The 24,353-nt window shown below is 36.9% G+C and overlaps 1 protein-coding gene across 3 annotated transcripts in view; it reads left to right on the top strand.

The window, feature by feature from the left end:
- Positions 1 to 24,353, top strand: part of LRRC28 (leucine rich repeat containing 28) — a 183,864-nt gene that overhangs the window by 31,768 nt on the left and 127,743 nt on the right. For all 3 annotated transcript variants that reach the window (XM_030873136.2, XM_070044858.1, XM_030873138.2), the window contains exons 4-5: positions 751 to 788; positions 1,451 to 1,588. In XM_030873136.2, coding sequence (XP_030728996.1) covers positions 751 to 788; positions 1,451 to 1,588 — 176 coding nt within the window. The remainder of the gene's footprint in view (positions 1 to 750; positions 789 to 1,450; positions 1,589 to 24,353) is intronic.

The raw sequence follows: 24,353 nt of genomic DNA on the forward strand, positions 1-24,353 counted from the left end.
ATTTTTAAAATTATTATTATGTGATTTTCATTGGTCACTGTTGTTTTGCTCTGAATAGTTGGCTGCCGACTATTGCATGAAGTCTCCACCAGAGAGTGCTAAAGATACTTCAGTGGGGAATGTTATTTACTTAGACTTGCCTGGACTTGTCAGCCGGGTAGACTTTTTTTTTTCTGAGAAAAGAATTTGATTTCTTATTTACAAAATTCCTCTTGCTGTGAAATATATTATGTACCTTGACAGTTGAATATTTCTACAGATATCATAAATGATGAGTATTTAATTGCTTCATTTTTGGTTCTCCATACTGGCTTGAAATATCTTTGATTATTTTGTGAAGTTATCCTTTAAAAACTAAAAGTTGCATTTTCCTTTACACAATAGGTGTTGACTTTTCTCTACACAATAGATGTTTTTCTGAAAACCTGAATTATTTAAAATGAACTAGAGAAACTAGTAATTTGTTTTATGAGGTTGAAAAAAATACTTTATTGTGTATGTTTTAATTTTAAAATAGCAACTAAATTAGCAAATAGTTTTAATATTTGCAATTCTAGCATACAATATTATTCTCAAAGTATTATTAATTATCCGTGATGACCATATAGTTTGTGTTACACATTTAGAGTAGGTATGAAAGAAAATCTGGTCCCTTTATATTTGATAAATCTCTAAGTGAGCATTTTACAGAGTGATTATCTAGCAGAAGTACTGAATGATAACAGCTGTTTTTCCCTTCTTTTCCTCTAGGTATCTTCACTCAAATAACATAGTTGTGGTTCCGGAAGGTACGTGCACTTCAAGTTTTTAGTTAGGAGGTGCTATAGTTTAAATAGTAGAACAGATAGTATAGTGCTATTATAGTTTATAATAATAGAACAGATTGTCTCTTTAAACCAATTTTGGTTGGAAAATTAGGGAATTTTAATTATAGAGCACCTTTATTAGTTTCAAAGCTTTTTTTCCTCTAATTAGTAATCCAGTTAACTGTTACGATTAAATTAAATTTAAGAAGTCTAAAATGGTTATAATGGTTAGGTAAAAATTTATTATCAGATAAACTGTCATTGGGTAAATAATAAAATGACAAATTTTAAGTTTAATAAATCCAGTTAAGCATTTTGGTTAGATAAAAAAGACTTTATATATTTCATGAATTATTTATTCAAGTAATTTTTACATTGTTTTAACATTTTTATTCGTGCTATTTTTAAACTTACTTTATATCAAGGTAGAAGTGTTATCACTTCATAAAATTTAGTTTGATACTATACTCTAATAAAAATTTTTAAAAAGTTTAGTTTGATATATGTTTTTACTATTATGTCAGCCCTGGAGACAGGGATATTAAGCATTAAAATATTTAAATTTGGAGTACTTGCATTAAAGTTTGGTGTTAAAACACTTGGGTCAAATTAATCATGCTTTTACCCTTCTTTTCTCTTCGAAGCCATTGGGTCCCTTGTAAAACTACAGTGTTTGGATCTTAGTGACAATGCCTTAGAAATTGTTTGCCCAGAAATTGGTCGTCTGAGAGCTTTACGTCATCTTCGATTAGCTAATAACCAACTGCAATTCCTACCTCCAGGTAATCATAGTCTGTAGCACACGAGCTTTTTGTATATTACAAGTCTATTTTTATTAATATTTCTTACTTTGTGTCTAGGCAGTGGGCTTTAGATATATTTGTAAGTATTTGATTGTCTACTTGTTTGAAGATGACATTAAGGAATGTGGATGAAATATGACTCAGAGTCTTTTCCTTGATGCAAGTATGAGAAGGTGGCATTTCTGTTTTTCAGCTACAATTACTACAGTTGTGCATTGGAATCAATGCTCCTTCAAATCACTGTCCTGGTGAAATATTTGTACCAAAAGCTACTTCAGTTCTGAATTTCACATAGGAGAATTTATATGAACTTTGCATTTTAGTGTCCCAAAAGCAGATACATACAGTGTTTTCTCTCATTCTCTAGTGAGATAAATGATGTACATTAACTTGGATTTAATGTGAAATCATACTAGAATTTAGTAGCAGAATTTAAGTTTGAGTCCTAGAATTGTCAGTTCTGCCTTCTGATCATCCTATTAGATTATGATGCACCTATTGATAGTACCAAAATCCTGCATTCTCCTGAGCTACCATTAAACCCTTTGACTTTCTTACAAGGTGTATTCAGAGACCTTCCTTTGTGAACCCACACATTTGCAGATTCCTCTGTCCTGTGTCATTTCGCATATTTTTTAAAAAGTGAAGTATGATTTTAAAAAAATCTTGTGCTTCAGGTATTACATAAGAGTTACTCTGCATTCAAAAATGAGCAAAAAAAATACAGACGTCACTCACATTGGCTGGGATTATTTCTTCCTAGTAACTCAGGAATACCAGCTAGTCTTTTAGTGTATCCGAGTGAAATGTGTGACTCAACCAAAATTACAAATTACTACCTGTCACAGAACTTCAGGGACATGTGAAACTGTTAAAAACTATTCATGTTAAATCCATGAATGAATTTATAATTTAAAAAATACTTTCTCCAAAGTTTTTCAAGTACAGAAATTTCTAAATGAAACACAGTAGCTGATTAATTTTTAGACTTTATGTGCTGACTTTCATATATAGGTTCAATATTGTATACAAAAATGATAATTAGTATAGCAGTTGACTCTGCTTAAAAAAATATTTTTTAACCTCATATAATGAGAGTCTTCCTTTTTCCAACTCTACTTAATACAAAAATTTTCAGTATGGTGTGGGAATATAATCTTTAAATTTTATTGTATGTAATCAGACTCAGTGGTGTTTCATCATTCTAGCTTTCATCAAGTTTATGTATTCACATACTCAGGAAATTAGATTCTCTTTCAGAGATTGTCTAGAAAATATATCAGCAAAGATAACACTTTAGATTTTCAGGGTATTTTCATATATGAAACTTACACAAGATACATTATAGAGTCAAAACGCATGGATATAATACTGAATATTTTAGATTTTCGTAGTATTTTCATATATGAAGTGTATACAAGATATGTTGTAGAATCAAAATGCATAGGTATAGTACTGTATTCATAAGCCCCTTTTTCGATACATTTAAAGAACGTCTGAGTAACACAACTCTCTGTTAAAACATTATTCTTTGTTTTCTGTTTTCCTGTCTTTTCCTGTAATGTAAGAACATTTTGTGGTAAAATGTGGCCATTTCCTTCCATTATATACTCTCAGAGGTTAAGGATATATTACTAATGTCATTGACTGCTTCCTAGTAACCAGTGGAGGGTATAGGTTTCCTGACTACTTTAATATGATTTTAAATTTATATTTCACCTGTTTCATAATAGATTTGAGGCATTTACTTCTGATTTTATTTCCCTAGCTTATTTCTTTTGTTTGTGTTTGGTTTTGCTTGTTTTGAGTAAAATTGCATACAGTAATAGCTGTGTATTTTGAGTAGAAACTTTTGATTAAACTATGTATAGACTTTTTTTTTCTAGGCCATCATAAGTAGCAATGCACTAGATCTTACTAATTTTTTGAATAACTTTATGTATCTCTTTATGAGGTAACTTCAAGTGTTATGATTTGAATGGGAGAGGGGCTAGGTACACATCCCCCAAGTGTTTGACCGTCTTTGGGGACATACTATGGAAAGGTTATTTTAACTGCAGTAAAAAATGTGAGGGACTGCCATATAGTGTCCATTTGATGACAGTAGACTCCAGTTGATGTCTGATCGTTAGCCTCTTCTACCTAGTCCATGTTATTAGTATAGACTTCTTACGTGTTATATTCCTGTGAAAGACTTAATATTTTATTATGTGTATTTTTTTGTGGTTGAAAAACCGTTGAATGTAATTTCACATTCAGTATTTAAAATTTGAAAATTTAAGAGCAGTATTTGAAAAATTTTAAGCATTTAAAATATCTAAATGGATAATAGAGAGTTTTAAAATTAGGATCTAAGAATGGATTACAGGGGCTTCATGAATGCCCTCAAATTGTATGGACAGTTTGGTGTTTGTGAGTGTGTACATATTGCTGTGAAGAAGATCCAATGTTTTTATCAGTTTCTCAAACAGATCCATGACTCATATAGTTGATTCTCTTGGGTTGTTTGCCAATACCCATTCTTTGGGAATGTCCCTTTCCCCCATTCTATTGGATTGCAGAGTACTGCCGTTTTTCTACCTTGTGACATTGCTTTCTCTCCACAGTTGATTGGTCCTGGTGTAGGTACCTGGCCCAAGCAGGACCATTTCTCTCCCTGGGCATTTTGAAAAGGACAATGTGGGAGAAGGAAAGAGAACAAGAGAGAACAGCGGAGGCTGAGAAAGAAAATCAGGCTCTATTTCTCTCTGGGCTTCTATACAGTACTGTATAATCTTGTGAGGTCTGGGAGTAGCCATGTGGACTGGGAAACAAGGAGAGAAAGATGAAGTAAATAACTAGAAAAAAGATGGAAGCAGAGACTTCCTAAGTTTTCTTTAATTTCCCAATCACTGATTCTGTTCTTAAGGCCCATAGACTTTGCGCTTAAGCTAACTCTAGTTGGCTTCTGTGAATTGTCAACAAAAGAGCTCCATGTAACATAGCTGCCCCAAAGGCTTAAAACAGCCTGTCTTGGGGTATAGGATTAATTGTATATTGAACTCTCCTATTTACTTAACTGTTATGCTTTGAAATTGCAAAAGCTCTTATTAATAGTAGGAAGTCCAGGGTTAGCAACAGCACGATCAGTAGTATGCCTGTGAAGTGGTTCATTCTGTCATCTGTTTTTTCCTTTTTGTAGTACACTTTGTACCCTTTCTATTATATATATATATATATATTTTAACCTGAACTCAAGTAATTTTGGAGGAAGTACAGAGAACATTGGCGTGGGGTGATGATGGGTATAGAAATGTGAAGACAGGCTATAAAGAGTATGTTGTTAAGTCAGTGTAGGGAAAGTGTACTGCCCTCTTTGGCCCCATAGCTGGGCCTGAGGAACTGACGTTAAGACAGATTAACAGGAGAAAAGTATACAGATTTTATTTAGTAATTTTTACATGTACACAGGAGCCTTCATAAGAAAAATGAAGACCCAAAGAAGTGTAGTTAGAACCAAACACATATATACTAGGTTGGACAATGAGTAATAAATTGTGAAAATGGACAAGACAAAGGAGTTTGTGCAAGGGCAGTTATTTGTAGAAAAGTGACTAGGAAGATAAGGTTTGTTTTAACAAGGTTTGTTTGTCGTTTGGCCTCACCTCCCTGTCTCTGGTCATAAGAATGTCTTCCTTCTTCCTGGTATGGGGGTTACACCTTTTGCATGGGAATTTTATCTCCTTTCAGGAAGAAGAAGGAAGCTTAGAGTGCCCTTCTTGCATCTGCTGATTTTCAGTGCCTTTAACTTAAAATCATCAGTACACCAGGATGGCATATTTTGGGGTGGCACACTCTGAACTCCTACACCAGCCACCACAGTGGGCAACTAGAGCTTAATTCTGTGTGAAATATATCTCTCAGAATCATCACACTAAAGTGCTGAAAGAGCTACAGTACTTCAACATCAACTTCCAAAAATTATGGTTGAGAGCTGATTGGGTGGGAGGGTGGGTGTTAATTCTCTGTTACTTCTGGCATGCTGCACATGTACACACATGGACAGAGCAGCAGCCTTCTGCAGTTTCAGAAAAGTCCTCAGCCACAGTGATATGGATACTGGTAGTGGAGCTATGGCCAGAAAACACTGAAGTGGTCCACCTAGGTAATATGTGTGGAGCTCTGACAGGCTCTCACAGACATCATGAACCATGGATGGAGAGAGGTGCTTGGTACATCTGCTTTCAAAATCTTCCACACTTGGTCCATAGACCCCAACCTGAAAGATAAGACTAATTTAATAGTTTGGGTTTAACTTGGTTCCAAATTACCTCCCCCCCCAAAAAATCTTCTGGCTAATGTTATTGAAATCATAGTCTGTGGTGTAAGAACTTTGGAACCTGAAGTACTATTTTTCTGAGCAGATCCAGTCCCTCCTCCCTTTTTTTCAATAACTTTGTATATTATTTGGCAATGAGTATTGTGGGTTTATATTTTAAATACCATATGGAAAAGGTTAAATGAATATTTTGGCTTTTTTTTTACTGTGATACTTAAAAATTTTTAATTTTTGTTTATTTTTCACAAGTAAAAATTGTACATATTTAAAGTATACAGTGTGATGTTTTGACATATATATATATTGTGAAATGATTACTACAATTGAACTAATTAACGTATTTGTTAACCTCCCAAAGTTACCTTTTGTGTGAGTGTGTGGTGAGAACACTTAAGATCTACTCTCTTAGCAAACTTCAAATACACAACACACTATTATTCAGTTGCCTTTTAAAAAAACTTTTTATTGTGGTAAATTTTAAGCACAATCAAAAGTAGACAGAATAGAATAGTAAGCCCCCATATACCCAATACCTAACTTTAACAATTACCATGGCTTTCTCCTCTCTTGTATTATTTTTCTTTTAACTTTTGTTCTTCATATTTTTGTCCTCTCAAGGTTTTTCTTTGTTTTAATTGGGGTAAAATTTACATACAGTGAAATGCTCAAGTGTACAATTCTTGAGTTTTGATAAATGTATATACCCATGTAACCAACATCTTATTTGAGATACAGAACATTTCCATTAACCCAGAATGTTCTCTTACGCCATTTCCAGTCAATCAGTTTGCTATAGGCAAACCCTATTCTGATTTCTCTTACCATAGATTAATTTTGTCTGTTGTTGAAAATAATATAAATGGGAACATATAGTATGTTCTCTTGTTTGACTTCTTTCACTCAAAATAATGGTTTCAAGATGCATCCATGCTGTTGCATGTGTCAGTAGTTCATCCTGTTTTATTGCAGAGTAGAATTCCATTGTATAAACATACAATTTATAATTTACTTTCCTCTTAATGGACATGTCAGTTTTTTCTAGCTTTGGGCTATTATCAGTAAAACTAATATAAACATTCTTGTATAAGACTTTTCATGGATATATGTTTTTATTTCTCTTGGGTAAATACCTATTAGTAGAAATGTGATTCATAATATAGGTATATGCTTAAGTTTATAAGAAATTGCCCAGCAGTTTTTAAAATAGTTATACCATTTTACACTTCTCACAGAAATATATGAGAGTTCTAGTTACTCTGCATGTTTGCTAGTATTTAGTGTTGTCTGTTTTTGGCTTTGTTTATTTTAGCTGTAGTAATAGATGTGAAATTACATTACATTGTTTTAATTTGTATTTAATTGAATGTGTCTTTCCCTCTTGACTAATGGTATTGAGCACCTTCTAATGTATTCGTGGACTATTCCAAATCTTCTTTTTGAATTGTAGGCGGTATCTCCCTACTTTACAGACCAGTGGCCAGATTTAGGTTGCTGAAGAATTCTCTTTGCTCTCTAGTTCTGCCCCTTGCTTTCTGTGCCTTGAGAGCTCTTTTAGCCCTGCTGCCCCATCGTTGGCCTGTGTATGGCTGCCCTGTACTCTGAAGGTGGGTCTTGCCTCTGCAAAGTTTCTCTTGGCTTTCCTGTTATCTTTCATTCCTCAAGTCTTCCTTAGCTCAAAGCCTAGAGGACTTTAGAGAGATGATCTCAGCTCTCTTCTCTTGCCCCCATTTTTGGTGAAAACTAGTGGAAAAGAGTTTGTGTGAAGGGGGGCCAGGTAGTTCATACAGCCTCTCTCTGTGTCTGGGGCTGCTCTGGATTCTATGCTGGTATGCCAGTCCCCACATAGCCCTTCAAAGTTAGACTGGTTTCTTTTTAGTGCTTGTCTGTGGCAGATTCTTTGTCCTCCCATTACAGTCAAGGGTGATAGCAACTGGAAATCTCTTCTGTTTTAAAATGGGCTTATCACTTTTTGGAGTTGATTTTGGTTTCTGGGTGTCCTCAGTCTCTGAAAAATTTTAAAAACTATAATTATGTAGCTTATCCAACTTCTTTTCATGGTTAGGGTGTAAGTGACAACTCTTTTGACTTTTTATTTTCTTACTGGCATTAAGTTCTCCTCCCTCACAGGCTACCACAATTTGGTTTTTGTTCCTCTCTACTTTTCTTTCTCTACCTACTTTCTGTCTTCTTTTGGATTACTTGAGTACATTTTAGTGTTCCATTTTATTTCCTCTACTGGTTTTTCTTTACAGTTTACAATATGCACCCTTAACTTATTACAGCTTACTTAGGATACTATACCACTTAATATAAATTTTAAGAACCTTCCAGGGACTTCTCTGGTCGTCCAACAGTTAAGAATCCACTTTCCCGTGCCGGGGATGCGGGTTTGATCCCTGGTCGGGGAACTAAGGTCCCACATGCTGTAGGGCTACTGAGCCTGCGTGCCACAACTAGAGAGCCCATGTGCTCTGGAGCCAGCATGCCACAACTAGAAGTCTTCGTGCTGCAATGAGGAGCCCATGTGCCGCAACTAAGACCTGAAGCAGCCAAAAATAAATGAATAAATAGTAAAATAAAAAAGAACCTTCCAATAGTATACTTCCATTTACCCTCCTTCCTTTGTGTTATTGTATCATGTATTTTATATCTATATATGTTATGAACCCCACAATATAATGCTTATTTTGCAGTGGTCAGTTATCTTTAAAGGAAATCACAATAATTTTTTAAAAAGATATTCTTTGTATTTACCCATATATTTACCATTTCCTGTACTCTTCATTCTTTCTTGTAGATCTCTTTTTTATTTGGTATCATTTCTCCTCAGCCTAAAGTATTGATACTTTCTTTAATATTTCTTGTAGTGCAGTTCTACTGTCATAGTTCTACTGAACTATGTCACTTTCTCTTAATGCAAAAATGTCTATTTCACCTTTGACTTTGAAGCATGTTTTCTCAGGATATAGGGGTCTGGGTTGACAATTTTTTTTAGCACTTTAAAAGACAGCTTTCCATTGTCTTCTGACCCCATTGTTTCTGATGAGAAGTCAGTTGTAATTTGTATCATTGTTAGCCTATATATGTCTTCTTCTATGGCTATATTAAAATTTTTCTCTTTATCTTTGGTGTTAGCAGTTTGTCTATGATGTACCATGATGTAGGATTTTTTATATTTATCCTGCAAGGGCTTTTCTTGATTCCCAATTTGGGAAGTTTCCTGTTACCTGTTATTATTTCTTTATATATTTTTCTGCCCCACATTTTTTTTTTCTTTCAAGAACTCCAGTTACACACATTAGATCATTTGATAATGTTTCACAGGTCACTGAGGCTTTTTTCTTTTTTAATCTTTTTTTTTTCTCCTTATCTAGAGGTTGGATGATATCTGTTTATCTGTCTTCTACTCCAGTAACTTCTTTTGTGATCTCGCATATGTTATTTATTAAGCCCCTCTTCACCGTCTCACAGCTTTTTCCTCTTTGGTACCTTGTCTTGCATTTTCCAGCTGCTTCAGCCTCCCAAACTGTGATCTCTGTCTCTTTAGCACTGTGAGACTGCAAGGTTCTACTTGGGTTCCACTTCCCTGTGTTGTGGGCAAGAAAGCCTTGTCCAGCTTGGGACACAAGGGGTGTTTACCTTATTTCAAAGATCAGAGTCCTTTGTTTCCTGTTTGTTGCTTGAAAGCAGTTGCCTCATATATTTTTGACTAGTCTTATTGCTATATTTTGGTGGGAGGGAAGTCTGGTGTCAGTGTCCCTGTCATATCTGGAAGTGGAAGTCCTATTAGATGTTCTTTGATTTCTCATCTTATTGCTTACCTGCATTCTTATATATATATAACTTGTATGCCATTTAAACATTTATATGTTGCCTTCTCCTACTTCCAGTATCAAAACTATAACATTATTTGTTACAGAATAAATTTAAACTCATTTTCTTCCAAAGGCTTTTTCTAACTTAAGTAAAATTACATTATCTATTATGATATAATAAAGGGTTACTGGAGAAAGGTTTCCATCGGTGCAGAGCAACTTGCCAAATACTTTGTGATTCACCATTGGCCACGAAGGCCAATGGATATTAGAAGAATCAGAAAATCCAGCTGCCCCTTGATAGTAAAGAGAATCCTTATGCTGTGATTCACTATAAACTCTGTGAATTCCCATGAGAGAAGATTATGGTAACAGACAACAAAATGTCACTAGGAGTCAGAAAAGATGTTGCTTACATCTGCAATATAAATCAGCCTGTTTTTTTTTTAAATGGTTTTATCTTTGATAAATTGTTCTGCATACCAAGAAGGGAAGGATTTTTTAGCCCAAATTGAAAATATTAAAGCAGTCTAGAGGCTTCCCTGGTGGCGCAGTGGTTAAGAATCTGCCTGCCAATGCAGGGGACATGGGTTCGAGCCAGGTCTGGGAAGGTCCCACATGCCGCGGAGCAGCTAAGCCCGTACGCCACAACAACTGAGCCTGCGCTCTAGAGCCCACGTGCCACAACTACTGAGTCTGCGTGCCATAACTATTGAAGCCTGCTTGCCTAGAGCCTGTGCTCCACAACAAGAGAAGCCACCGCAATGAGAAGCCCTTGCACTGCAACGAAGAGTAGCCTCCGCTCAACGCAACTAAAGAAAGCCTGCGTGCAGCAGCGAAGACCTAATGCAGCCAAAAATAAATAAATAAATAAATTTATAAAAAAAGAAAAGCAGTCTATGTTGTACTTAAATGGATAAAAGCATGCAAAAACAGAAATACATACTACATATAACTAACATGAATTGTTCTAAAACTCAGGCTTCAAGTATGGTCAAGTTTATCATTTTTTCTTAAAATTTATTTGTCCTCCAGTTGAGCCTCTGTTGCTTTATTAAAATGAAATTTAGTATCTCTTCTTAGCTCTGTCCTGTTGCCACCAAATTATTCTGAAATCTTTATGCTCACTGGTCTAATGTGGAGGTTGGGGTCAGCCTTCTTCCTACAGAGGACAGGCTTCCTAGGAAGCCCAATCACTCTGGAGCTTCCCCTGTTGCTTGCTGCCCACCTGCTGAAAATTCATTGGCATAGTCTGACAAATAGTAGTGCAGGCTTCTGTGACTCTTCAGAGGTGCTGGCCCCGCTCCTGTAGGTACAGCCCTGGTCAGAGGTGCTCCACGTTTGCATTCTGTGGGTTTCAGTTTCTAGGAATGATGGGTGGCCCCGGGAACACTGGGTCAGCCCTGGTTTCACTGTGCCTGTGCTCTTTCTTCTTTAGTGATCAACTGAAAGGGAGAAGAGAGCAGCTTTCTTTTTGAATCCTCAAAGCACAAAGGATCTCACTGTGCCACTACCGCCAAATAATCAAGGTTGTTCACCCCCGTACTACCCTCCTTGGGTGGATACCATAGTAATTCAGGGTGATTTACCCTCCTAGTGAGATAGCTTTTCACTGATTCCACATCAGTACTGGCAAAATAGCTAGCTAGCACTTTTCTCACTAAAAAAATGTAAATAATTAATCTCTGGCAGAGTCCCATCTGGTGTTACCAGGCTATATGTGTATAGTCATCAATATATGTAAATAGATTTTCTCTATTTTACAGGGTTATCTACATGACCTGGGGCACTTACTGTTTCACCTACTCAACAGAAGAGTATTTGTTGGTTCAAAATACCATGCTGTGTACTAGAGGAACTGGGGACAGTGAAGGGGGACAAAATCCAGAGCCAGGTTTCAAAGGAGCTCATAATATTTTATTTATTTATTTATTTTTTTGCGGTACATGGGCCCTTCACTCCTGTGGCCTCTCCCGTTGTGGAGCACAGGCTCCGGACGCGCAGGCTCAGCGGCCATGGCTCACAGGCCCAGCCGCTCTGCGGCATGTGGGATCCTCCCGGACCGGGGCACGAACCCATGTCCCCTGCATCGGCAGGCGGACTCTCAACCACTGCGCCACCAGGGAAGCCCAAGGAGCTTATAATATTTTATTGTCAAATAGTTTAAACTGTGAACTTCCAGGAAGAGACTAGGTGGAGAAGAGAGAGAAAGAAGTATTGAGTAGTTGGTCATTATCTTGGTAGTGTGGCAAGTGGTTCAGATATCCACTTTGGCAACTAATGGATAGAGGGATAAAACTCTAGCAATCTACCTACCCTCGGTTTGCTAGGTGACCACTGAATAAATTGTCTACCAGAGTCCTAAACTCATATTCATAACCTGTTCTTTCAGTGTCTCTTATAGAATTCTATCTACTTTTTTAGTCTCTTTGTAGCACATATAGTACTTTATTTGTAAAGTTAACTTTATACTATATAGTTAAACATATATTAGTAACTTTATAGTATTATATAGATTTTTAATTCAGACTTTTACATAAAATTATTTTGGTGTACTAGATTAGATAAAACAGATTTATCAGAAAAAAATTCTGTCAATACTATTACACATTGTAAAATCTGTTTACAAATAGAGTTAAAACTTTTAAATTGTATTTAAAAACTTACAAGTTTTGAAAATTCGGCAAAAGTCTTAGAATCAAAATGACCATTAAAATTCTTCTAAAAGAAAAAAATTGTTTTCTGGACTGTGCATCCTTCTCAGTGCAAATAGATACAGAAAATACTCCTTTTTAGGAAAGGTGTGAAGGGAAGTGCTGGAAAACTTCCCAAATGTCAGAAACACAAAAGTTCATTCTGTTGATACTTTAAAAAAAAAAGCAAAAGGAGAGTAGTTGGTCCCTCAGACTTGGAAAGCCTCTCCCATCATACAATTGGCTAAGGCATGTTGAATTCCTTTCTGTGGCCCATTCCTTTGTGAAAAGATTTCAAAGCAGCTAATATCATCACAGCAGTGGTCTAATTTAAAATCTTTTAAGGGGAATACTGCCAAATTCACTTCACACGCGTGCTGCTTCTCTTCCCTTTCTGTACACGGTTTTCTACTCCATGGTCTATTACAAGCCTGGTGCTGTATGGGAACCTTGAAGACAGTACTGAGGTCAGTGAAGAGAGTTTAAAGAGAAGTCAGGCATGATGTGAGGGAATGAGCTGATGTTTACGTGGTGTGCAAGAGCAAATGACTTGGAGTTGGATATTTTCCATTATTTTGTCTTTGAAATGTATCTGTCTCATAGTCTATCATACACACTGCTTCCAGGATCATCCTTCTAAAATACAGATTTAGTAAACTACTTCCCCAATTAAAATCCTTCAAGGATTATTTCAGTCCTTCATTGAAATAATTTGCTAAAAGTGTGTGGTTGCCGGAATAGAAGCCCGTGTTGGGTAGTAATCATTTGTTTATTTTGAAGACCAGGAATTAGAAATATTAAAAGAAAAAAAAACCCCTGATAATTGTAGAAGTGTTCTTTTTTTGATTTCTTTTTTGATGTGGACCATTATTAAAGTCTTTATTGAGTTTGTTACAATATTGCTTCTGTTTTGGTTTTTTGGCCACGAGGCATGTGGGATTTTAGCTCCCTGACCAGGGATCGAACCCACACCCCCTGTATTGGAAGGTGAAGTCTTAACCACTGGATTGCCAGGGAGAGGCCCTGTAGAAGTATTCTTAATCTTTTGGAATAAACTTTCTTCAGAACTTATGTATTTTCTTAGGCACAACATATTAATGGGAATTCAGAGATTTTATTTTTGTATTCAAATCAACTTGCAGTATTTTGGAGGTGGCAAGGAGTAATTTCTATCATACCTTTTGATATGGCAAAACTTGGGTTTGTAGTTCATTTTTACGCAGTTCATTCATAGCTTTCAAGTATTCAGCATGTTTTTCTTAATAGAATGATTTGATATATTGCATTTATTAAACAATCTTTGGGAAAGGCAAGTATTAAATAGATACATAAACAAAGGTTATATTTTCATGGTGGTTGTATGGTTTTAATTGATTTTTCTACCTTGATTTCAGTATACTGTTGTTTTGTGACATCAGAAAATTACAGTTTCATGTTAATACAATTGTGGAGAAAAATTAACTGGCAGAATATAGATGATGTGCTAAAATATGTATTTCTTAAAAATAATGTCTTCAATGTGTAAAATATTTTGTTTTGTTTCTTCATGTGTTATTTGAACATGCTTATTGGTTACTTCATCTCTTTTATCTTGTTAAAGGTTTTAATTTAAATCAGATTGTCTGTTCTGCAAGTAATTTTAAAGTTAATGATTGTTTTAGTGCAGAAAAAGCATTATGATCTGCCAAGGATTGATGTAATGAGAAGTAATTAAACAAAATTTAGTTTGCTACCAAATTCACCCTGCCCCCACCCCACACAATTGGCATCACAGTTCTTTGGGTTTTTTTCAATTTCTTTATAAAAAATCAACATATTAAGCAGATACATTGATGTTTTTGAGCAATTTGTTGTAGTTTTCACTGGGTAATTATAAGGTGGTGAGAGAACTTGAAATAAAAACTGTGGCTATGGAAGTGACAAAGCGTTCAAAAAATGAATGTCCTTATATGCTTATAACAAATGCCATTAGTTGGTTGTATGTCTCTTCTACTTCTTAGCTGGATCTGCTGACTTCCCTGCTCCTGACTTATTCTGAAAGAGAATCAAAGTCTGGCAGGTCTGTTTTGATGACTTTTTTCTTTTTAATTTAAAAAGTTTGGTATTCATCACTTTAGTATGAATTTATAATACCAATATTAGTGCCTTATTATTTATTTTTTTAAGGAATAACAGCAGGTTTTGTAGGAGTCATGTTATTTACACATACATTTAGGTCCTAACACGAAAGTTTGTTGGAAAAAATAGCTGAAAGATACATAGATGTTTAGAGTAATAGATCTCAGAATTTCTCTTTCCTTCATCCATTTTTACCTCTTTTTAAAATATAAATGTACATTTTTATGAAGGAAAGTACAAGTTTCTTACGAGTAAAATAAGGTTAAAATTTTAATTATTAAATCTTCAGTCGAGTAACCAAAGAAATATTCTTATAAATGCATTAAAAAATGCTTTTTTTTAACGTTTTATTTTGTATTGGGGTATAGCTGATTGACAATGTTGCGGTAGTTTCAGGTACACAGCAAAGGGACTCAGCCATACAGATACATGTATCCACTCTCCCCCAGACTCCCCTCCCATCCAGGCTGCCACATAACATTGAGCAGAGTTCCCTGTGTTATACAGTAGGTCCTGTTGGTTATCCATTTTAAATATAGCAGTGTGTATATGTCGATCCCAAACTCCCTAACTATCCCTTCCCCCCCATCCTTCCTCCACTCCAGGTAACAATAAGTTTGTTTTCTAAGTCTGTGAGTCTGTTTCTGTTTTGTAAATAAGTTCATTTCTTTTTAGATTCTGCATATAAGTGATATCATATGATATTTCTCTTTCTCTGACTTACTTCACTCAGTGTGACACTCTAGGTACATCCATGTTGCTGCAAATGGCATTATTTCATTCTTTTTAATGGCTAATATTCCATTGTATATATGTACCACATCTTGTTTGTACATTCCTCTGTCGATGGACATTTAGGTTGCTTCCATGTCTTGGCTATTGTAAAGAGTGCTGCAGTGAACACTGGGGTGCATGTTTCCTTTTGGATCATGTTTTTCTCCAGACATATGCCGAGGAATAGGATTGCAGTGTCATATGGTAGCTCTATTTTTAGTTTTTTAAGGAACCTTCATTCTGTTCTCCATCAATTTACATTCCCACCAACAGTTTAGGAGGGTTCCCTTCTCTCCATACCCTCTCCAGCATTTATTGTTTGTGGATTTTTTGATGATAGCCATTTTGACTGGTGTGAGGTGATATCTCATTGTAGTTTTGATTTGCATTTCTCTAATAATTAGCGATGTTGAACATCTTTTCATATTCCTCTTGGCCATCTGTATGTCTTCTTTGGAGAAATGTCTATTTAGGTCTTCTGCCCATTTTTTGATTGGGTTGTTTGTTTTGATGATATTAAGCCTTATGAGCTATTTGTAAACTTTGGAGTCTAATCCCTTCTCAGTCACATCATTTGCAAATATTTTCTCCCAATCTGTGGGTTGTCTTTTCATTTTGTTTATGGTCTCCTTTGCTGTGCAAAAGCTTTTAAGTTTAATTAGATCCCATTTGTTTATTTTTGTTTTTATTTCCATTATTCTGGGAGATGGATCAAAAAAGATATTGCTGGGATTTTTTTTTTTTTTTTTTTTTGGCTGCATTGGGTCTTTGTTGATGCACATGGGCTTTCTCTAGTTGTGGTGAGTGGGGGCTACTCTGCGTTGCGGTGCACGGGCTTCTAATTGCGGTGGCTTCTGTTGTTGCGGAGCACAGGCTCTAGGCACATGGGCTTCAGTACTTGTGGCACACGGGCTCTAGAGTGCAGGCTCAATAGTTGTGGCACATGGGCTTAGTTGCTCTGTGACACATGGGATCTTCCCAGACCAGGGCTCGAACCCATGTCCCCTGCATTGGCAGGAGGATTCTTAACCACTGTGCCACCAAGGAAGTCCACATTTAAGTCTTTAATCCACTTTGAGAGCTTATTTTTGTGTATGGTGTTAAAGAATGATCTAATTTCATTTGTTTCACATGTAGCTGTCCAGTTTTCCCAGCACCATTTGTTGAAGAGACTGTCTTTACACCACTGTGTAGTCTTGCTTCCTTTGTTGTAGATTAATTGACCATAGGTGTGTGGGTTTATTTCTGGGCTTTCTATCCTGTTCCATTGATCTATATTTCTGTTTTTGTGCCGGTACCATACTGTTTTGATGACTATAGCTTTGTAGTATAGTCTGACATCAGACAGCCTGATTCCTCCAGCTCCATTTTTCTTTCTCAAGACTTCTTTGGCTGTTTGGGGTCTTTTGTGTATCCGTATAAATTTTAAGATTTTTTGTTCTACTTCTGTGAAAGATGCCATTGGTAATTTGATAGGGACTGCGTTGAATTGGTAGATTGCCTTGGGTAGTATAGTCATTTTGACAGTATTGGTTCTTTTAATCCACGAAATGGTATAGCTTTCCATCTGTCTGTGTCTTCTTTGATTTCTTTCATCAGTGTCTTACAGTTTTCAGAGTACAGGTCTTTTGTCTCCTTAGATAGGCTATTCCTAGGTATTTTATTCATTTTGATGTGATGGTAAATGGGATTGTTTCTTGAATTTCTCTTTCTGATCTTTCGTTGTTAGTGTATAGAAATACAACAGATTTCTGTGTATTAATTTTGTAAACTGCAGCTTTACCAAATTCATTGATGAGTTCTAGTAGTTTTCTGGTAGCGTCTTTGGGATCTTCTATATATAGTATCATGTCATCTGCAAACAGTGACAGTTTTCATCTTCTTTTCCAGTTTGGATTCTTTTTATTTCTTTTTCTTCTATGATTGCCATAGCTAGGACTTCCAAAACTATGTTGAATAAAAGTTGTGTCTTGTTCCTCCTTGTCTTGTTCCTGATCTTAGAGGAAATGCTTCCAGCCTTTCCCCATTGAGTATGACGTTAGCTGTAGGTTTGTCCTCTATGAATTTTTTCTAGGTTGAGGTGTGTTCCCTCTGTGCCCACTTTCTGGAGAGTGTTTATCATAAATGGGTGCTGAATTTTGTCAAAAGCTTTTTCCGCATCTATTGAGATGATCATATGGTTTTTATTCTTCAATTTGTTGATGTATTGTATCACACTGATTGATTTGCGGATATTGAAAAATCCTGCATCCCTGGGATAAATCCTACTTGATCATGGTGTATGATCGTTTTAACGTATTGCTGGATTTGGTTTGCTAGTATTTTGTTGAGGATTTTTACGTCTATGTTTGTCAGTGATATTGGCCTGTAATTTTCTTTTTTTGTAGTATCTTTGCCTGGTTTTGGTATCAGGGTGATGGTGGCCTCATGGAATGAGTTTGGGAGTTTTCCTTCCTCTGCACCGTTTTGGAAGAGTTTCAGAAGGATAGGTGTTGGCTCTTCTCTAGATGTTTGATAGAATTCACCTATGAGACCATCAGGCCCTGGAATTTTGTTTACTGGGAGTTTTTTAATCACAGTGTCAGTTTCAGTGCTTGTGATTGGTCTGTTCATATTTTCTATTTCTTCCTGGTTCAGTTTTGGGAGACTACCTTTCTAGGAATTTGTCCATTTCTTCCAGGTTGTCCATTTTATTGGCATACAGTTGCTTGTATTAGTCTCTGATGACCCTTTGTATTTCTGTGGTGTCAGTTGCAACTTCTCCTTTTTCATTTCTAATTTTGATTTGAGCCATCTCCCTTTTTTTCTTGATGAGTCTGGCTAAAGGTTTATGAATTTTGTTTATCTTTTCAGAGAACCAGCTTTTAGCTTCATTGATCTTTGCTGTTGTTTTCTTTGTCTCTATTTCATTTATTTCTGCTCTGGTCTTTATGATTTCTTTCCTTCTACTAACTTTAGGTTTTGTTTGTTCTTCTTTCTCCAGTTATTTTAGGTGTAAGGTTAGGTTGTTTATTTGAGGTTTCTCTTGTTTCCTGAGGTAAGATTGTATTGCTGTAAACTCCCCTCTTAGAACTGCTTTTGCTACATTGCATAGGTTTTGGATCATTGTGCTTTCATTTTCTTTTGTCCGTAGGTATTTTTTGATTTCTTCTGTGATTTCTTCAGTGATCCATTGGTTGTTTAGTACTATATTGTTTAGCCTCTACGTGTTTGTGGGTTTTTTTTAAATAAATTAATTTATTTTTGGCTGTGTTGGGTCTTCATTGCTGCATGCAGCCTTTTCTCTAGCTGCGGCAAGAGTGTGCTACTCTTTGTTGCGGTGCGTGGGCTTCTCATTGCGGTGGCTTCTGTTGTTGCGGAGCACGGGCTCTAGGTGCACGGGCTTCAGTAGTTGTGGCATGTGGGCTCAGTTTGTGGTTCACGGGCTGTAGAGCGCAGGCTCAGTAGTTGTGATGCATGGGCTTAGTTGCTCCGCGGCATGTCAGATCTTCCCAGACAGGGTTCGAACCTGTGTCCCCTGCATTGGCAGGCAGATTCTTAACCACTGCACCACCAGGGAAGCCCATTTGTGTTTTTAATAGTTTTTTTCTTGTAGTTTATTTCTAATCTCATAGCATTGTGATCAGAAAAGATGTTTGATATGATTTCAGTTTTCTTAAATTTACTGAAGCTCTCCTTGTGGCCCAGCATGTAGTCCATCCTAGAAAATGTTCTGTGTGCACTTGAGAAGAATGTGTATTCTGCTGCTTTTGGATGGAATGCTCTATAAATATAAATTAAGTCCATCTGGTCTAGTGTGTTATTGTAGGGCTGTGTTTCCTTATTCATTTTCTGTCTGGATGATCTGTCTGCTGATGAAAGTGGGGTGTTAAAGTCCCCCACTATTATTGTGTTACTGTTGATTTCTCCCTTTATGGCTGTTAGTATTTGCCTTATGTATTGAGGTGCTCCTATGTTGGGTACATATATATTTACAATTGTTATATCTTTTTCTTGGATTGATCCCTTGATCATTATGTAGTGTCCTTCTTTGTCTCTTATTAGAGTCTTTATTTTAAAGTCTATTTTGTTTGATATGAGTACTGCTATTCTAGCTTTCTTTTGGTTTCCATTTGCATGGGATACCTTCTTCCATCCCCTCACTTTCAGTCTGTATGTTTTCAGTCTGTATATGTTCCTCTTGTAGACAGCATATACGTGGGTATTGTTTTTGTATCCACTAAGCCAGTCTGTGTCTTTTGGGTGGTGCTTCTAATCCATTTACATTGAAGGTAATTATCGATATGTATATTCTTGTTGCCATTTTCTTAATTGTTTTGGATTTGTTTTTATAGGTCTTTTTTCTTCCCTTCCTATTTTGTTCTCTTCTCTTGTTTGATGACCCTCTTTAGTGCTGTGTTTGGGTTGCTTTTTCTTTTGCATGTGTGTATCTATTGTAGTTTTTGGGTTTGCTGTTTCCATGCAGTTTTTTTTTTTTTTTTTTTTTTGTGGTACGCAGGCCTCTCACTGTTGTGGCCTCTCCCGTTGCAGAGCACAGGCTCTGGACGCACAGGCTCAGTGGCCATGGCTCACAGGCCTAGCCGCTCCGTGGAATGTGGGATCCTCCCAGACTGGGGCACGAACCCATGTCCCCTGCAACGGCAGGTGGACTCTCAACCACTGCGCCACCAGGGAAGCCCCCCATGCAGTTTTGATAAAACAGTCTATGTATGTACAAGGTTTTTTTGTTTGTTTTTTTGTTAAGTTGCCAGTCTCTTCCCCGCCTAGAGGAGTTCCTTTAGCATTTGTTGCAAAGCTGGCCTGGTGGTGCTGAATTCTCTTAGCTTTTGCTTGTCTGTAAAGCTTTTGATTTCTCTGTCAAATCTGAATGAGAGCCTTACTGGGTATAGTATTCTTGGTTGTAGGTTCTTCCCTTTCATCACTTTAAATATATCATGCCACTACCTTTTGGCTTGCAGAGTTTCTGCTGAGAAATCAGGTGATAACCTTATGGGAGTTCCCTTGTATGTGATTTGTCATTTTTCCCTTGTTGCTTTTAATATTTTTTCTTTGTCTTTAATTTTTGTCAATTTGATTACTATGTGTCTCAGTGTTTTTCTGCTTGGGCTTATCCTGCCTGGGACTCTCTGCACTTCCTGGGCTTGGTTGGCTGTTTCCTTTCCCATGTTAGGGAAGTTTTCAGCTATTATCTCTTCAAATATTTTCTCGGGTCCTTTCTCTCTCTCTTCTCCTTTTGGGACCCCTGTAATGCAAATGTTGGTACATTCATTGTTGTCCCAGAGGTATCTTAGGCTGTCTTCATTTGTTTTTATTCTTTTTTCTTTATTCTGTTCCGTGACAGTGATCTCCACCATTCTGTCTTACAGGTCACTTATCCATTCTTCTGCCTCAGTAATTCTGCTATTGATTCCTTCTAGTATATTTTTCATTTCATTTATTGTATTGTTCATCTCTACTTGTTTGTTCTTTAGTTCTTGTAGGTCTTTGTTAAATATTTCTTGCATCTTCTCAATCTTTGCCTCCATTCTTTTTCCAGGATCTTGGATCATCTTCACTATCATTATTATCAATTCTTTTTTTGGAAGGTTGCCTATCTCCAGTTCGTTTAGTTGTTTTTTGGGGGTTTTACCTTATTCCTTCAACTGTGACATAATCCTCTTCCTTTTCATCTTGTCTAACTTTCTGTGATTGTGGTTTTCGTTCTGCAGGCTGCAGGATTGTAGTTCTTCTTGCTACTGCTCTCTGCCCTGTGGTGGATGATGCTATCTGAGAGGCTTGTGTAAGCTTCCTGATGGGAGGAACTGGTGGTGGGTAGAACTGCATCTTGCTCTGGTAGGCAGAGCCTTTCTCACTAAAACTTTAATCCGCTTGTCTGCTGATGGGTATGGCTCTGTTCCCTACCTTGTAGTTGTTTGGTCTGAGGCAACCCAGCACTGGAGCCTACAAACTGTAGGTGGGGCTAATGACGGCCTCTAGGAGGGCTTACACCAATGGGTACATCCCAGTTCTGCTGCTGTCAGTGCCCTTGTCCCCACAGTGAGCCACAGCTGCCCCCCGTCTCTGCAAGAAAGCCTCCAACATTATCAGGTAGGTTTGGTTCAGTCTCCTATGGGTCACTGCTCTTTTCCTCTGGGTCCTGTTGCGCACAGGACTTTATGTGTGCCCTCTAAGAGTGGAGTCGCTATTTCCCCCAGTCCTGTGGAAGTCCTACAGTCAAATCTCACTGGCCTTCAAAGTCAGATTTCCTGGGGATTCCTAGTCCCATTGCTGGACCCCCAGGCTGGGAAGCCTGATGTGGGGCTCAGAACCTTCACTACAGTGGAAGAATTTCTGTGGTGTAATTGTTCTCCAGTTTGTGGGTTGCCCACCTGGCGGGTATGGGATTTGATTTTATCGTGATTGAATCCCTTCTACCATCTCACTGTGGCTTTTCCTTTGTTTTTGGATGTGGAGTATCATTTTTGGTGGGTTCCAGCATCTTCCTGTCAATGGTTGTTCAGCAGTTAGTTGTGAATTCAGTGCTCTTGCAAGAGGAGGTAAGTGCACATCCTTCTACTCTGCCCTCTTTGATGCTTTGAAAAATATGTTTAACTTAAAGCAGAGCAAATATACACTGGACAATATTTTTTAAAGTATGCACAGTTATGCATGTTGTATATATCTCAAACCCAAATTATGATTTTTGTGGTGCAATTCTTCTATAACCTGAGATCATCAGGAGGCTGAACACTACACATTTGAAAATGTGAGACAGTTTTTCTGTATCAGTGCATAACCAGTGAAGGAAGAATCACTCATACTGTCTTGTGTATATGGAGTGTTGTCTTCCAGTCTTTATACCCACAAGTGGGGTCTTCAGGGATAAATTTCCATGACTTTTTCACTTAAAGTGAAGTGATCCAATGGCATAATTGAATATGTATTCTACACATAGCAAATTCCTAAATTATTTAGCAGTTTAAGAACCAAATACTTACATATTTTTTAGGGAGTGATATATGAAATACAGACTACAGAATACTGTTAATTTTAAATACAGGAAAAATGAAAGTTTTAATCTTTCTGTCTTTTCAGGTTCTTAATATAGTAGATCAAATCAGATCCATAAATCAACAATTAGTAATAATTTTACCTATTCTATACTTTTTTTTTTTTTACATCTTTATTGGAGTATAATTGCTTTACAATGGTGTGTTAGTTTCTGCTTTCTAACAAACTGAATCAGTTATACATATACATATGTTCCCATATCTCTTCCCTCTTGCATCTCCCTCCCTCCCACCCTCCCCATCCCACCCCTCTATGTGATCACAAAGCACCAAGTTGATCTCCCTGTGCTATGCAGCTGCTTCCCACTAGCTATCTATTTTACGTTTGGTAGTGTATATATGTCCATGCCACTCTCTCACTTTGTCACAGCTTACCCTTCCCCCTCCCCATATCCTCAAGTCCATTCTCTAGTAGGTCTGTGTCTTTATTCCCGTCTTACCCCTAGGCTCTTCATGACATTTTTTTTTCCTTAGATTCCGTATATATGTGTTAGCATACGGTATTTGTCTTTCTCTTTCTGATTTACTTCACTTTGTATGACAGATTCTAGGTCCATCCACCTCACTACAAATAACTCAATTTCGTTTCTTATTATGGCTGAGTAATATTCCATTGTATATATGTGCCACATCTTCTTTATCCATTCATCCGATGATGGACACTTAGGCTGTTTCCATCTCCTGGCTATTGTAAATAGAGCTGCAATGAACATTTTGGTACATGACTCTTTTTGAATTATGGTTTTCTCAGGGTATATGCCCAGTAGTGGGATTGCTGGGTCATATGGTAGTTCTATTTGTATTTTTTTAAGGAACCTCCATACTGTTCTCCATAGTGGCTGTACCAATTCACATTCCCACCAGCAGTGCAAGAGTGTTCCCTTTTCTCCACACCTTCTCCAGCATTTATTGTTTCTAGATTTTTTGATGATGGCCATTCTGACTGGTGTGAGATGATATCTCATTGTAGTTTTGATCTGCATTTCTCTAATGATTAATGATGTTGAGCATTCTTTCATGTGTTTGTTGGCAGTCTGTATATCTTCTTTGGAGAAATGTCTGTTTAGGTCTTCTGCCCATTTTTGGATTGGGTTGTTTGTTTTTTTGTTATTGAGCTGCATGAGTTGCTTATAAGTTTTGGAGATTAATCCTTTGTCAGTTGCTTCATTTGCAAATATTTTCTCCCATTCTGAGGTTGTCTTTTGGTCTTGTTTATGGTTTCCTTTGCTGTGCGAAAGCTTTGAAGTTTCGTTAGGTCCCATTTGTTTATTATTTTTTTATTTCCATTTCTCTAGGAGGTGGGTCAAAAAGGATCTTGCTGTGATTTATGTCATAGAGTGTTCTGCCTATGTTTTCCTCTAAGAGTTTGATCGTTTCTGGCCTTACATTTAGGTCTTTAATCCATTTTGAGCTTATTTTTGTGTATGGTGTTAGGGAGTGTTCTAATCTCATACTTTTACATGTACCTGTCCAGTTTTCCCAGCACCACTTATTGAAGAGGCTGTCCTTTCTCCACTGTACATTCCTCCTTCCTTTATCAAATATAAGGTGACCATATGTGCATGGGTTTATCTTTAGGCTTTCTATCCTGTTCCATTGATCTATCTGTCTGGTTTTGTGCCAGTACCGTACTGTCTTGATTACTGTAGCTTTGTAGTATAGTCTGAAGTCAAGGAGCCTGATTCCTCCAGCTCTGTTTTTCATTCTCAATATTGCTTTGTCTATTCGGGGTCTTTTGTGTTTCCATACAAATTGTGAAATTTTTTGTTCTAGTTCTGTGAAAAATGCCAGTGGTAGTTTGATAGGGATTGCATTGAATATGTAGATTGCTTTGAGTAGTAGAGTCAGTTTCACAATGCTGATTCTTCCTATCCAAGAACATGGTATATCTCTCCACCTATTTGTATCATCTTTAATTTCTTTCATCAGTGTCTTATAATTTTCTGCATACAGGTATTTTGTCTCCTTAGGTAGGTT

The sequence above is a fragment of the Globicephala melas genome, chromosome 2 (genome assembly GCF_963455315.2).
Source record: "Globicephala melas chromosome 2, mGloMel1.2, whole genome shotgun sequence".
In the NCBI taxonomy this organism is placed as follows: domain Eukaryota; kingdom Metazoa; phylum Chordata; class Mammalia; order Artiodactyla; family Delphinidae; genus Globicephala; species Globicephala melas.